At 48.1% G+C, this 15,880-nt stretch overlaps 1 protein-coding gene across 1 annotated transcript in view; it reads right to left on the bottom strand.

The window, feature by feature from the left end:
- NBAS (NBAS subunit of NRZ tethering complex) overlaps positions 1-15,880 on the bottom strand; it is a 616,392-nt gene that overhangs the window by 298,460 nt on the left and 302,052 nt on the right. Inside the window, exons 33-35 of the mRNA XM_066597064.1 lie at positions 7,141-7,254; positions 6,296-6,453; positions 2,118-2,231 (exon numbers count right to left, since the gene is read on the bottom strand). Coding sequence (XP_066453161.1) covers positions 2,118-2,231; positions 6,296-6,453; positions 7,141-7,254 — 386 coding nt within the window. The remainder of the gene's footprint in view (positions 1-2,117; positions 2,232-6,295; positions 6,454-7,140; positions 7,255-15,880) is intronic.

The raw sequence follows: 15,880 nt of genomic DNA, 5'->3' as shown, positions 1-15,880 counted from the left end.
TTGTAAACAACTTTCCATAAGTCATTAGCACGGGCGAACACAGGAAACTTTGTAAAATATGTTATTAGAGGAAAATGCTTCTTTCTCCACTTATCCAACAACTTTCCTCCTGTTGTTTCAGAGTCCTAGTTGCCATGATGTCTCCCATATACTGAATACATGGAGCAGAGATGTCATTCGCCTAGCTCTCTGTAGCAAACCCTCAGAAAAAATGGCATGGAGGACATTATACAGCAATAGTGGTGCTAAAGTGAATCCAGTAAAAGACTTTGCAGAGCTACCGTAGTGTCGCCTGTGTGTGTCTGTCCCCCTCTGTCTCATCGATCCTGTTGTCCTTTTTGGGTAACTAGTGGTAAGTACTGATCATGGGATATTGTAAAAACACCCCAAAAGACCTACTGCTATAAATAGTCATCATGGTTTGGCCCTTTTTAACATCCCTGAGATCCTTACATTTGGCTCCAACACATCAACTTGAAGAACTAACTCTGCACTTGCTACCCAACATATTCCACCCCTAACAGGTACGTTTATGAAGACATGGTCAATGTTGTTTACTTAAGTTGTTACATTAATTGTGTCAAGCTATTTAATCTACTAGATTGGCTCAATGTTCGCTACTAGAGATGAGCGAGCATACTAGATAAAGGCAAACTACTCGAACGAGTAGTGCCTTATTCAAGTACCTGCCTGCTCGTCTCTAAAGATTCGGGTGCCGGCAGAGGGCAGGGAGCAGCGGGGAAGAGCGGGGAGGAATGGAGGGGAGATCTCTCTCCCCGCCGCTCGCCCCTGCTCACCGCGGCAACTCACCTCTCACCCGCGCCGGCAACCGAATCTTTAGAGACGAGCAGGCAGGTACTCTAATAAGGCACTACTCGCTCGAGTAGTTTGCCTTATTGAGTATGCTCGCTCATCTCTATTCGCTACACGAACATAAAATGTTTTGAAGGATGGTTGTTGGGAACTTCTAAATCTGCTTGGTTAGGTGATGATTCATCAGTGACACTTTATATTTGGAGCAGATCTCTCTCCCTCACCGCTCCCTCTCTCCCTCGCCCCACTCACCCACCATTCTAGCCCCTCTTCCCTATCCCCTTTCATTGAAAACAATGGGAGAGCTCAGTGATCCTTAGCCCCACGGCTGGGGAAATCCCTCCATCCCCACAGGGATGAAAGGATTCCCCGTAGTGTATGTGGCTGTTTTCACATAAAAAACACCTTACATGCATGAGGCTTTCACATGGTACAAAGTGTGATATTGGGCCGAAAATCACAGCCCAATAATTGTCGTCACCTTTGTGAAACCAGCCTCACTCCTCCTCAAACTCAAATTTTAGGATTTTACAGTGCTGCTAAGAATGTCCCTAATCTAATGACACCAAAATCAGCCACCTAGGGTCAGGCAAGGGGTCAAAGTGTGGTGCAAGAAAAAGCCTGAAGGCTCTTTTAAATTAGAATTTTTTTTTTATTTTTTTTTTGCAAATAGCCAAAACTTTGTAAATTTCACAAATAAAACTAATTTGCAAAGCGATCTGAATAATTGTGATTACAACTGTGTGTGTATATATATATATATATATATATATATATATATATATATATATATGATATGTAGTCTTCATGTATAGTGATGATCGTGCTGCGTTTAACATCTGACCAAAATAACGGTGTCCACTTTACAAAGTAATCTGACAGTTATTTCAGAAGGCAGACTAAGCTTTATTATTGCACTGAGCTCGCTGTTATGTTATTGGTTTCCCCAATTATCTCCAAATCGCGCTTGACTTTAAGTAACAAATCCATATCGCTCTGTGATGCCGACCAGCTGAGAGGCACAGAAGATCTTCCAGTGTGGAACCCGGAGACACAAATAGGATGTAACGCAGACAATTTGAAGCTGTCTCATTGAAGCTGACCTCTGGTAGGCTACCTAGTGTATATATATTTGCAACAGCCGGGTAGCAGATAATTGCTTTCTGGCTCAGTCCATGCATTTTGCTCTATTTACTGGCATAGCATGCCGTGCATAAATATTTCTTTGAAAATTGTTTCAAAATTGGACGAGAGAGATAACTGAATATGCAGTAGTATACAGTCAGATATGAGAGGCTTATTACCTGACTGGCTTCTCTAGCGGCCGGCCCGGGAGGTCCAGTGGGCTGAGAATTCTCCAGCCCTTCGCTGCTGCCGCCACCTGGGTGTAGCTGGTAATTTACTGCTTGGAAGAGAATCTGGAGAAAAACAGCAGGTCACATGAATAAATTGCTGCAACCGACCACTAAGAAAATAAACACTTTCATCATCGTCCTTTGTTTGTTCTTTAGATGTCAGCAAAGCAGGATCAAGATCTGATAAGTAGTTTAGCTTCCATGAACACACGGACAAATATACAAGTACACATGCAGTAACGTAAGTTTTAATGTGTTTCGATAACTTTCTGCGCCAGTTTGTTTACCCTTTGTAATTATTTTACAATGGCTTTTGCTGTGTTAAAAGGGTTGTTCAGTGCTTAAAAAAAATCATAGTGGCTCAAAAATGTATAAAAGTAAGAAAAAAATACATACTCACCTGCTCCAGCGGCGCCTCACCCAGTGTTAGATCCCCAAAGCTGGCAGCTCGAGGCTCCTAAGAAGCTGGCGGACAGTCACATGCCGTACATTGTGCATGTGACTGCTCAGCCAATCATAAGCTTCAGCAGACATGGGCGAATCATAATTAGAGCCTGTGATTGGCTGAGCGATTACTTGCACAATGGATGGCACATGACCGCCTGCCACTTCTTCAGTGGCGAACACTGGGGCTCCAATGCTGAACAGAGCAAAGCAAAAACGCAGGATTATGTACTTTTATCAGCCACCGATTATTTTATTTTATTTTTCTAGAAAACACCTTTAAAATAACAATAGCTTTCTAATGGCTCGAAGTACGTTTCTTTGACAAGTTCTCTTATCATAGGCAAGTTAAACTTTGGTACATCTGTAAATTCTACATATGTTGACTAATGTGTCAAATGCATTGCATTACTTTTCTTGTACCGATCCCGAGTTCTTAAGGCCCAGACTCGTATCAATCTGCACATACATTTCTGATAGAGTCTGAGATAACATGTGGAAAAAATGACTTATTGTTTTGTATCTACAGCTCACATGCAGACCAGACCTATGTATTTCCATGGTAACAGACTACAAACAAACTGAGTAGTCTGATCCCACAGTCATACACACTTTTATCTGTTCAGTACCTTTATAACCCACTGAATGTGTTAGTAAGAAGTTGGGGATGGATGAAAGGGTGCATGACTGCAGGATCAGACTGTATAGGGATTGTTTGTAGTATGTTGCTATGAAAATACATAGGACGGATGAACACAGAACTTGCACACATGTTAAAAAGGAAGAAAAATATGTTTATCAAATGGAAAGAGGGGAATATCTAAAGAAGAATATAATGCAGTCTGCAGAAACTGTAGGGCAAGTGTCCGAAAAGCTAAAGCTAGTAATGAATTGAGGCTTGCAACAGAGGCCAAAAGCAATAAAAAAAGGTTTTTGGGGGCATGTCAAAAGCAAAAGAAAAGTCAAAGATGCTATTGGATGCTTGCAGGATGAAAATGGTCAATTGGTTCAGAATGATGTTGAGAAGACCAAACTTTTAAATTCCTATTTTGTATCCGTTTTCTCTCGGAACGTAGTCCCGATCTTCAAAAAAGGGAAGAGGTGGATCCAGGAAACTACAGGCCTGTGAGCCTGACTTCTATACCGGGAAAGATCTTTGAACAAATTATTAAACAGAATGTATGCAAGTACTTGGATGAAAATGGAGTAATTAACCAGAGCCAGCATGGGTTTGTAACAAACAAGTCATGCAAGACTAATGTAATTTCCTTCTATTGTGATAGACATGATGATTATTTTGGTATAAAATGTCTATCGATTTATATAACCCAAATGTATTTTGCTGTTGTAATGACTTTCAGCTCTGAGGAGTTTAAAGGACACACACACAATCTAATCATGGTATTTGCTAGACAATGGATGTCTGATCTAATGTTAGCTAAATACATAGGAAGTACATAGGGATTGCACAAGAGACCTCTAAGAGTTAAGGGCTATAGTGTTATGTGTATATCCTGTGTTCAATACTGAGTGTTTACCTAGGCCCCCTTCCACTCCCATCCTGAAGCTATTTAAACAATGATTCATCACTACACGGAGCTGACTTCAGCTAGGACAAAAGTCCATACTACCTCAGCACTTGGAAGGGGGTGGGCAGAGAGGTGGGGGATTCTATATGATCCGACAAATGAGAATCTTATATGTTACTGATGTAATCTGTTGCACGCCCATTGAAGGGCGGTTGTCATGTGTTATAATAAAAAGCCTGAGCCTCTACACATTGTAGAGACTCTCCCGGTTTTAGACCAGCATTTGTGTCTGATTCTGGTCGACGATGTGTGCACACGATATAATTCGGAAGCGGCAAAATACCCCAAAGCCTGCTGGAGAAATCATAATCCAGATCACTATGACAGAATCACCGACTGGGTTGATCAGGGAAATCCGGTGGATAACGTATATCTTGACTTTAGTAAAGCATTTGACATAGTATCTTATACCATACTTATTAAAAAAATAACCAAATATGGGATTGACAAGGCAACTGTTAGGTGGATTCACAATTGGCTGAGTGATCGTACACAAAGAGTGTTCATAAACGGCTGCACATCCAAGTGGAAGAATGTACCAAGTGGGGTACCACAAAGCTCTGTCCTAGGCCCAGTGATGTTTAACATTTTTAAAAATTATCTGGAAGAGGACACAACGCTAGGAGGGATAGCTAACACTAGAAAAGGGAGAGAGAGAGTACTCAAAAAGATCTAGAAAAACAGTGGACGTCGACTAACAGAATGGTACTTAACAAGGAGAAATGCAAATTCCTACACCTGGGGGGAAAAAAATGAAAAAAAGCACATACAGAATGGGAGGAATTGGGCTAAGCAGCAGCACATGTGAAAAAGACTTGGGTATACTAATAGATGATAGACTGAACATGAGTCAACAATGTGATGCTGCAGCCAAAACGACAAACACAATTCTGGGAGGTATTAAGAGAAGCCTAGAGCCTAGATCACGTGAGGTCATTATCCCCCACTACTCTTCCTTGGTCAGACCTCATCTGAAATACTGTGTCCAGTTCTGGGCACTCCGCTTTAAAAAAAGATATAGACAAATTGGTAGTTTAGCTTCCATGAACACACGAACAAATATACAAGTACGCATGCAGTAACGTAAGTTTTAATGTGTTTCGATAGCTTTCTGCGCCAGTTTGTTTACCTTTTGTAATTATTTTACAATGGCTTTTTGAGCAAGTTCAGAGAAAAGTTACCAAGATGGTGAGCGGTCTGTAAATCATGTCTTATGAAGAAAGGTTATAGGATCTGGGAGTGTTTAGCTTGAAGAAAAGAAGGCTGAGAGGAGTCTTATCTACAAATATCTGAAAGGTTGTCACAGTGCAGAGGGATCAGCCCTATTCTCATTTGTACAAGGAAAGACTAGAAGCAATGTGATGAAACTGAAAGGGAGGAGACACAAATTAAAACTTTCTGACAGTGAGGGTGATCAATGAGTGGAACAGGTTACCACGGGAGGGGGTGAGTTCTCCTTCAATGGACGATCACAAAAAGGGAATTATCAAACAGAAAAAAAAAAATCACAGAAAGTGGCCACATACTCACTGATACATAGCATGTTTGAGGGATATGTGGTTATATGCCTGCCCTCTTGTATCAGAGTCCAAAATGAGCAGTTTGAGGTTTATATGCCAGCCCTCTTGTATCAATGTATCAGTGAGTATGTGATTTCACTCCTTCAATTAAACTCTGTCTGGGATGATTTAGTGATCCTGTATTGAGCAGGGGGTTGGAGCCGATCACCATTCTATGATTATAGGTCCATGTAGCAGCTGTAGACGAAAAACAATAGACCACTTTTAATAGAGACATTTACAAAAAAGAATTCAGATGTAATGCGACAATTAAAAGGCAATGCCTGCAAAAATGCAAATGAACTATCTAGCCCTTGACAACCAAGTGAAGAAAAAAAATGACCATTTTTACGTACCATATATCTAATAGGATGTACAGCTTTTTTTCAACAACATTCCAGTCTGAACTATGATAGCATAGTATGCAGTGTATAAAAACCCTGCACTTTAATGTATGGGACATGACAGGTTCCAAATTGTACTGATCAATGTGACCCCACCCATGTGTATCTTCAAATATACAGATTGACCTGACCTGCGTTTGCAAGGAGCTGCCGGCAGCCAACAATGTCTGTATGGCAGATGGAGGGCAATGCGTTAAAGCAAATGCCATCAATTCCTTACGAGTGCCAAGGTCCTCATAGTTCTCAGACTGACCCAACTTGCTGCATACTTCCCAACTTTTCTTATACTCTGAAAGAAGAAATAATACGGTAACATGTTAGAAACCATGTACTAATGTTAAATGGATGAAGAGAGAGAGAGCGAGATAGAAAAGACAGAGCGAAAGAGTCAAAGAGATAGATTAGATAGATATGAAATAGATACAGTGCTTCCCCAAAAATAAGACACTGCCTTATATTATTTTTTACCCCAAAAGAGGCAGAGTGTCTTATTGTTGGGGATGGTGGTGGTTTATACTTACTAGGCAGGCGCTGTCCCCGCCCCTCACGCTGCTCTGCCCAGGCACGCCGGAATTCCCCCGAGTTGGTCACAGTGCTGAAGGAGCATTCTCTTCCTGGTATCATGGGTTGAATACTCCCCGCCTCCAACAAGAGAATGCTGTGATTGGCTCAGGCTGCGGTTCTGAGCCAATGACAGCATTCTCTTGCTGATGGCGGGGGGCGGGGGGGGTATTGAACCCGCGTTACCAGGAAGAGAATGCTCTTTCAGCGCTGAGGACAACTAGGAAGAATGCCGGCGTGCATGTAGAACAGCGAGATGGACGGGGGCGGTACCTGCAAGGTGAGTGGTGTTTTTTTGGGTTTTTTTCAATGTACTGTAGTTAGGGCTTATTTTCAGGGGAGGGCTTATTTTTCAACCCCCACTCTCCCACTTCATGGTAGGCAGATAGATAGATAGATGTTCTGAATCTATTACCAGCAATCATGAGCTCTTGGCAGTGCCCATTGGCAGCTTTGTAATCCTGGCAATATAGTGCCTGTTCAGCGAGTAGAGTAAGAACTTGGCCTTTCATCTCTGCCTCTTCATTTCCTAGAATAGAGAATAGTTTATATGTGAACCGTAATACTTTGGGTGGGTTATTATAATATGTATAGGGCCATCCTAATATTCTAAAATCATACAGCTGTAAATCTGGCATATTTCTTAGGAAACTCTTGTACCCCTTTGCTAAACACTGCCAGATCCCCCAGCTTGGTAGCAGCCCTTTGTGCACATTGCACATGGCATCTATTCTCAGTCTCCATAGTCATGGTGAGGCTCCCTGATTTATGATGCCTACTGACTAATAGATTGGTTGCTAAAAGGAGTCCAACATCAGAAAAAAACTTTCCATTTGCATATTTTCCAGAGGAGCATGCATGGCCTTATAAAACCCCTCCCTAAGAGGAAGACTCACCCTTCCTGACCCACATCACAAGCCTCTCACCAAGCCATGCCAGCAACCTACTGCACACAGAAATGGTCTGTGTGTGAAAGGGTCATCTTTTCTTTCTGGCGAAGCCTATAGCTTGGGCTTTTATTCCCAGTCAATTGTTACAAGGCCTGTTAAAATGTCTGACATTGACTTTCAGGAATCCTGCCATCCAATAGGTGGCGCTGTAAAGGCATTGTTCCATCTTCCGACTTGCATATTCCTCAGAGGAACATGCATGGCCTTATACATCTTCTCATACCTTCTAGAACCAAGAAAAGCAGAAGCAGAATACTTTGTTTCAAAAGGTAAAACTATGTAATAAACTTCAATGTTACAAACTTTCTGTCTAGTCACCCCATGAGTGCGGAGTCCACACAGTGCACAGCTGCATACATCAATGGCTGTCAAAACACGCTAACCAAGGCACTAAACCACTAGCGTACTACAAACATACCCCAAAGTTACAGATTTCATTTAACCCAGAAGTGACCAAGCCGGTTTGCGCCTTGATGACAACTAATAATCGCTCAATTGTTTTCATGGTTACATTGTAGGACAAGTTACATTCTTAATTACATCATTTTGGGGTACATAATGTATTGTATAACTTTTAGGGGGATGAGGGAAGAAAGTAACAAAGAATTGGGGAGAAGAGTAATTCCGCCATTCGTTTTTCGGATTTAATTTTTATGGCATTCAGGGTGCAAAATACATATAGTGGTGACACTATTCTCCGAGTCAGCACGATTCTGGTGATGCCAAGTTTGTACAGTTTTCTAGGCTTTGCTATTTTTGCATACAAAAACGTGTTATTTTTTATTTTAAGGATTTGTTTTTTGTGTCGCCGCATTTCAAGAGCCATAACATTGTAATTTTTCCATCGCCGGAGCTCCACGAGGGCTTGTTTTTGGTTGGATGAACTCCAGTCTTCATTTATTCCAGTTTTGGGAACATGTAATATTTTGATGGCTTTTTATTCAATTTTTTTCCCAAAGGCAAGATTAACAAAATCTGCATTTTTATTTATTTATTTTAAACGGCGTTCACCGTGCAGTCTAAATACTATGTTAAATTAATTCTGTGGGCCAGCACAACTACACCAATACCAAATTGAAAGGGTTTTTTTTAAATCGTTTTTTCTGCAACTTTTTCACGTTAAAAAAATAAAAAAACAAAACAAAAAAAAAAATGTACGTTAATTTAGTCATTGCATTCAAAGACTACCTAACTTTTTTTTTTTCTTCTTGCGGGATGAGTTGTACTTTTCAATGGCACAATTTGTTGATCCATGCAACATTTTGATCACTTTTGATGTGATTTTAGGCGAGATGGGTAAATTTAGCTCTTTTCACCATGTTTTTTGTACTTTTTCTCTTTCCATGATGTGCTTTGTGCGGTTTAAAATCCAAATACACAAAATGCCAAAAGAAAAAGCACTGCATGCAACGCGTGTCTTAATTTATCTGTACTGCGGCTGGCCCAGGCGGCTCGCTGTCGGACATGTGCAGTACAGATTTTTTCTTCACATATATTCCTTTTCCCCGCACTGTCGCTAGGCGATATTGCGGAATCCCCGACCTTTCTGCAATGTTAATTGCAAAAGGGCCACAGGTCGGGCGGCTTCCGGACGGAATCCGCGCAAAAATAGAACATTTGATTTCCACTAGCGGAAATCACAATCCTGGCTGGACATGCAAATGTTCTATTTGTTTGAATGAGTGCGGAATACCACGGATAGTCCGTGCAGGTGACGATCGCAGATTCCGCAATTCAAACTCGGTTGTGAGAGTCTGGCCTAAGACAGACCCGGTCGGCCAGGGGATTCCGCTTTCCTGCTCCATGTTCTCGACCCACAATATATTTTATAATGAGGGAACATGAAAGCTTATTGACGGATCAACAAGGTGTATTGAAAAGGAGGGAGATGTTGAAAAACAATGTACCGGTAAGTTGAATAAAATACGGTAAATTCTACAGCCAGAGTGCGGATAATATTTGACTGGTATTTAATGTCACCTTGCATCATACCCCACTACTTCCAAGACAGTTTTCCTAAAGATCCTTGCAGGGCAATCTTAAGTAGAAATAAACCACGGTCTGCTATAGTAATTTTGTCTACTATCCCTGGCCTAGCTTCTGTGGAGGTAAACCTACCTTGATCCCCCCTGGCCTAACCCCCTGGGGAGGTAAACCTACCTTGATTCCCCTGGCTTAACCCCTGGGGAGGTAAACCTACCTTGATCCCCCTAGCCTAACCCCCTGGGGAGGTAAGCCTACCTTGATTTCCCTGGCCTAACCCCCTGGGGAGGTAAGCCTACCTTGATTTCCCTGGCCTAACCCCCTGGGGAGGTAAACCTACCTTGATTCCCCTGGCCTAACCCCCTGGGGAGGTAAACCTACCTTGATTCCCCTGGCCTAACCTCCTGGGGAGGTAAACCTACCTTGATCCCCCTGGCCTAACCTCCTGGGGAGGTAAACCTACCTTGATCCCCCTGGCCTAACCTCCTGGGGAGGTAAGCCTACCTTGATTCCCCTGGCGTAACCCCCTGGGGAGGTAAGCCTACCTTGATTTCCCTGGCCTAACCCCCTGGGGAGGTAAACCTACCTTGATTCCCCTGGCCTAACCCCCTGGGGAGGTAAACCTACCTTGATTCCCCTGGCCTAACCTCCTGGGGAGGTAAACCTACCTTGATCCCCCTGGCCTAACCTCCTGGGGAGGTAAACCTACCTTGATCCCCCTGGCCTAACCCCCTGGGGAGGTAAACCTACCTTGATCCCCCTGGCCTAACCTCCTGGGGAGGCAAACCTACCCAATATCACAAAATTCTTTTTCGGGGTAAATCCATTGGGGAAATTCCTTGACAAGCTTTTCCAATCTGGATAAAATAATCTGCATATTCACTAAAACTCTAGGAGCGTGAAGGAAGTGGCCCTCTGGGATCCCCCTGGAGGCCTCTGGAGCAGGCGGACTGTCACAGCTAAGCAATTTATTTCTATCAGTCAGCTTGGAAAACAATGCGGTAGAAAAGCATCTTTCCTTCTTAACTACTTCAACATTCAAATGATATATTGGAGACATATCCTTATAGAAGGATAAGGTTAGAACAGCCACTCAGATACTGAATACATTCCATCTGCCATAATAAGAATACATGATCTACATAGTGAAGCCACAGCTATGGAATCTACGATTAGTCACATGCTGGGTCATACACAGATGTAACAATCCTTACCATGATTTACAGCCTTGTAGGACATTGTAGCTGAGCTATCATAATGTGTTACATGTCAAGTTAACCTTTGCAATATCTGTAGATGCCCGCCTGATCTCAGCACTATTCCACTGCGCCAGTCATGTTATATTTTATTAATATAAAGTTGGCATTAAATTGGTATCACGTTAATTCAATCATGTTAAAACACTTACTTGCAAACATCAGGCTGCTCTCGCACAGGCGTCTGTAAAAACGTTGTGTTTTACGGCGTTTTCAAACGCGGTGAACGATGTTTTTTAACGCACCCCATCAATGCAATGGGTGATGAGGCGCATTACAAATTGCTGAAATGCACTGAAATCGAGCACACAGTGTTTGGAAATCGCTGCGTTGCTCTCACGCTCGTCTGAGCAGCCCCATTGCAATCAATGGAGGGGTTTTACAGTGTTTAGTGAGGTGTTTGAAATGCCGCGCTAAACGCTGTAAAAAATGCCCTGAATGAGAGTTTGCCTAACTATGACGTCACTGATGCGTATACTTGTTTCGCCTCTATTTAATGTTTTTGTTGTAAAGAAAAATTCTGCAAAATTGCAATACAAAGTAAAATTAAAAAAATAAAGAAAAAAATGCCCTGAGATTCTGAAGAGGTCAGTGTTTTGTCTGGAAAGTGCAGGACAGCCCCGTAGATCGAATAATATGTCACGGATAGGCGGCAAGCCTATCTATACAAGCCTTATCTATATCAGCAGCCGCCCCACCCACCACCATGAATAGTAGGTGTGTGAGTGGTTGTTCATCAGTATGTTATCACACAGTAATTATGGCAGTATTGAAGGGGTTGTCTCATAAAAATAATTTATCCCCTAACCTATCTGTTTGGCAGGGGTCTGACCGCTGGGAATCCCACAAGATCAGATGTCCCATGTACCCCTGCATGGAAGGAGTAGTGATAATAAATGTACACTACTACTTCATTCATTTCAATGGGACTGAAAGACATAGCTGATTACAAGCATTTCGCTATAATCAACCCTTCACGGACATGGATGGAGTGGGAGTACACGCGTGTTACCATTGCTTTGTTCGTTCAGAATAAACAAGTAAATCCAGCACCTTTGCAGTAAAAGTCAACTCTTCTGTATTCCATATTTAAAAATAATTTAAGAAAAAGTCCTATCAATAGTGTGCAGTCTACACATTTCAAGCTGCCATGGTAGCTCTTGTCAGATGTTGGAGAGGAATGGATTGAGGGAGGGGAATGGAGAGAGAGGGAGAGCGAGGGAGAGAGAGAGAAAGGGAGGGAGGGAGAGAGAGAGGAAGGGAGGGAGAGAGAGAGAGAGAGGAAGGGAGGGAGAGAGAGAGAGGAAGGGAGGGAGGGAGAGAGAGAGAGGAAGGGAGGGAGGGAGAGAGAGAGAGGAAGGGAGGGAGGGAGAGAGAGAGAGGAAGGGAGGGAGAGAGAGAGAGAGAGGAAGGGAGGGAGAGAGAGAGAGAGAGAGGAAGGGAGGGAGAGAGAGAGAGAGAGAGGAAGGGAGGGAGAGAAAGAGAGGAAGGGAGGGAGAGAGAGAGAGAGAGGAAGGGAGGGAGAGAGAGAGAGAGAGGAAGGGAGAGAGAGAGGGCGAGGGAGGGCGGGCGAGGGAGGGCGGGCGAGGGAGAGAGAGAGAGAGAGGGCGAGGGAGGGAGGGCGAGGGAGGGCGGGCGAGGGAGGGCGGGCGAGGGAGGGCGGGCGAGGAAGGGAGGGCGAGGGAGGGCGGGCGAGGGAGGGCGGGCGAGGGAGGGCGGGCGAGGGAGGGCGAGGGAGGGCGAGGGAGGGAGGGCGAGGGAGGGAGAGCGAGGGAGGGAGAGCGAGGGAGGGAGAGCGAGGGAGGGAGAGCGAGGGAGGGAGAGCGAGGGAGGGAGAGCGAGGGAGGGAGAGCGAGGGAGGGAGAGCGAGGGAGGGAGAGCGAGGGAGGGAGAGCGAGGGAGGGAGAGCGAGGGAGGGAGAGCGAGGGAGGGAGAGCGAGGGAGGGAGAGCGAGGGAGGGAGAGCGAGGGAGGGAGAGCGAGGGAGGGAGAGCGAGGGAGGGAGAGCGAGGGAGGGAGAGCGAGGGAGGGAGAGCGAGGGAGGGAGAGCGAGGGAGGGAGGGAGGGAGAGCGAGGAAGGGAGGGAGGGAGAGCGAGGAAGGGAGGGAGGGAGAGCGAGGAAGGGAGGGAGGGAGAGAGCGAGGAAGGGAGGGAGGGAGAGAGCGAGGAAGGGAGGGAGGGCGAGGGAGGGAGGGCGGGCGAGGGAGGGAGGGAGAGGGAGAGGGAGGGAGAGGGAGGGAGAGCGAGGAAGGGAGGGAGGGAGAGAGCGAGGAAGGGAGGGAGGGAGAGAGCGAGGAAGGGAGGGAGAGGGAGGGAGAGGGAGGGAGAGGGGGGGAGAGGGAGGGAGAGGGAGGGAGAGGGAGGGAGAGGGAGGGAGAGGGGGGGAGAGGGAGGGAGAGGGAGGGAGAGGGAGGGAGAGGGAGGGAGAGGGAGGGAGAGGGAGGGAGAGGGAGGGAGAGGGAGGGAGAGGGAGGGAGAGGGAGGGAGAGGGAGGGAGGGAGAGGGAGGGAGAGGGAGGGAGAGGGAGGGAGAGAGAGGAAGGGAGGGAGAGAGAGGAAGGGAGGGAGGGACGGAGAGAGAGGAAGGGAGGGAGGGAGAGAGCGAGGAAGGGAGGGAGGGCGGGCGAGGGCGGGCGAGGGAGGGCGAGGGAGGGAGAGCGAGGGAGGGAGAGCGAGGGAGGGAGAGCGAGGGAGGGAGAGCGAGGGAGGGGGAGCGAGGGAGGGGGAGCGAGGGAGGGAGAGCGAGGGAGGGAGAGCGAGGGAGGGAGAGCGAGGGAGGGAGAGCGAGGGAGGGAGAGGGAGGGAGGGAGAGGGAGGGAGAGAGAGGGAGAGCGAGGAAGGGAGGGAGGGAGAGCGAGGAAGGGAGGGAGGGAGAGCGAGGAAGGGAGGGAGGGAGAGAGCGAGGAAGGGAGGGAGGGAGAGAGAGAGCGAGGAAGGGCGGGGGAGGGAGGGCGGGCGAGGGCGGGCGAGGGAGGGCGGGCGAGGGAGGGCGAGGGAGGGCGGGCGAGGGCGGGCGAGGGCGAGCGAGGGAGGGAGAGCGAGGTAGGGCGAGGGAGGGAGGGCGAGGGAGGGCGGGGGAGGGCGAGGGCGAGAGAGAGGGCGAGGGCGGGAGAGGGAGGGCGAGGGCGGGAGAGGGAGGGCGAGGGCGGGAGAGGGAGGGAGAGGGCGGGAGAGGGAGGGAGAGGGCGGGAGAGGGAGGGAGAGGGCGGGAGAGGGAGGGAGAGGGAGGGAGAGGGAGGGAGAGGGAGGGAGAGGGCGGGAGAGGGAGGGAGAGGGCGGGAGAGGGAGGGAGAGGGAGGGAGAGGGAGGGAGAGGGAGGGAGAGGGAGGGAGAGGGAGGGAGAGGGAGGGAGAGGGAGGGAGAGGGAGGGAGAGGGAGGGAGAGGGAGGGAGAGAGCGAGGAAGGGAGGGAGGGAGAGAGCGAGGAAGGGAGGGAGGGAGAGAGCGAGGAAGGGAGGGAGGGAGAGAGCGAGGAAGGGAGGGAGGGAGAGAGCGAGGAAGGGAGGGAGGGAGAGAGCGAGGAAGGGAGGGAGGGAGAGAGCGAGAGAGAGAGAGAGAGAGGAAGGGAGGGAGGGAGAGAGAGAGGAAGGGAGGGAGGGAGAGAGAGAGGAAGGGAGGGAGGGAGAGAGAGAGAGGAAGGGAGGGAGGGAGGGAGAGAGAGAGAGAGAGAGGAAGGGAGAGAGGAAGAGAGAGAGAGAGAGAGAGAGGGAGGGAGGGAGAGAGGAAGGGAGGGAGGAAGGGAGGGAGGGAGGAAGGGAGGGAGGGAGAGAGAGAGAGAGGAAGGGAGAGAGAGAGAGAGAGAGAGAGAGAGGAAGGGAGGAAGGGAGAGAGAGCGAGGGAGAGCAAGGGAGAGCGAGGGAGAGCGAGGGAGAGCGAGGGAGAGCGAGGGAGAGCGAGGGAGAGCGAGGGAGAGCGAGGGAGAGCGAGGGAGAGCGAGGGAGAGCGAGGGAGAGCGAGGGAGAGCGAGGGAGAGCGAGGAAAGGAGGGAGGGAGAGAGAGAGAGGAAGGGAGGGAGGGAGAGAGAGAGAGGAAGGGAGGGAGGGAGAGAGAGAGAGGAAGGTAGGGAGGGAGAGAGAGAGAGGAAGGGAGGGAGGGAGAGAGAGAGAGGAAGGGAGGGAGGGAGAGAGAGAGAGGAAGGGAGGGAGGGAGAGAGAGAGGAAGGGAGGGAGGGAGAGAGAGGACGGGAGGGAGAGAGAGAGAGGACGGGAGGGAGAGAGAGAGAGGAAGGGAGGGAGAGAGAGAGAGGAAGGGAGGGAGAGAGAGAGAGGAAGGGAGGGAGAGAGAGAGAGGAAGGGAGGGAGAGAGAGAGAGGAAGGGAGGGGGAGAGAGAGAGGAAGGGAGGGAGAGAGAGAGAGGAAGGGAGGGAGAGAGAGAGAGGAAGGGAGGGAGACAGAGAGGACGGGAGGGAGAGAGAGGGCAAGGGAGGGAGAGAGAGGGCAAGGGAGGGAGAGAGAGGGCAAGGGAGGGAGAGAGAGGGCAAGGGAGGGAGAGAGAGGGCAAGGGAGGGAGAGAGAGGGCAAGGGAGGGAGAGAGAGGGCAAGGGAGGGAGAGAGAGAGGAAGGGAGGGAGAGAGAGAGGAAGGGAGGGAGAGAGAGAGGAAGGGAGGGAGAGAGAGAGGAAGGGAGGGAGAGAGAGAGGAAGGGAGGGAGAGAGAGAGGAAGGGAGGGAGAGAGAGAGGAAGGGAGGGAGAGAGAGAGGAAGGGAGGGAGAGAGAGAGGAAGGGAGGGAGAGAGAGGAAGGGAGGGAGAGAGAGGAAGGGAGGGAGAGAGAGAGGAAGGGAGGGAGAGAGAGGAAGGGAGGGAGAGAGAGAGGAAGGGAGGGAGAGAGAGGAAGGGAGGGAGAGAGAGGAAGGGAGGGAGAGAGAGGAAGGGAGGGAGAGAGAGGAAGGGAGGGAGAGAGAGGAAGGGAGGGAGAGGAAGGGAGGGAGGGAGAGGAAGGGAGGGAGGAGATTTTGAAGGCGAGAGAGTCA

This window comes from Eleutherodactylus coqui, chromosome 1 (genome assembly GCF_035609145.1).
Source record: "Eleutherodactylus coqui strain aEleCoq1 chromosome 1, aEleCoq1.hap1, whole genome shotgun sequence".
Lineage (NCBI taxonomy): Eukaryota > Metazoa > Chordata > Amphibia > Anura > Eleutherodactylidae > Eleutherodactylus > Eleutherodactylus coqui.
The sequence above is the reverse complement of the archived record's forward strand: the minus strand, read 5'-3'. Positions and strand labels throughout refer to the sequence as shown.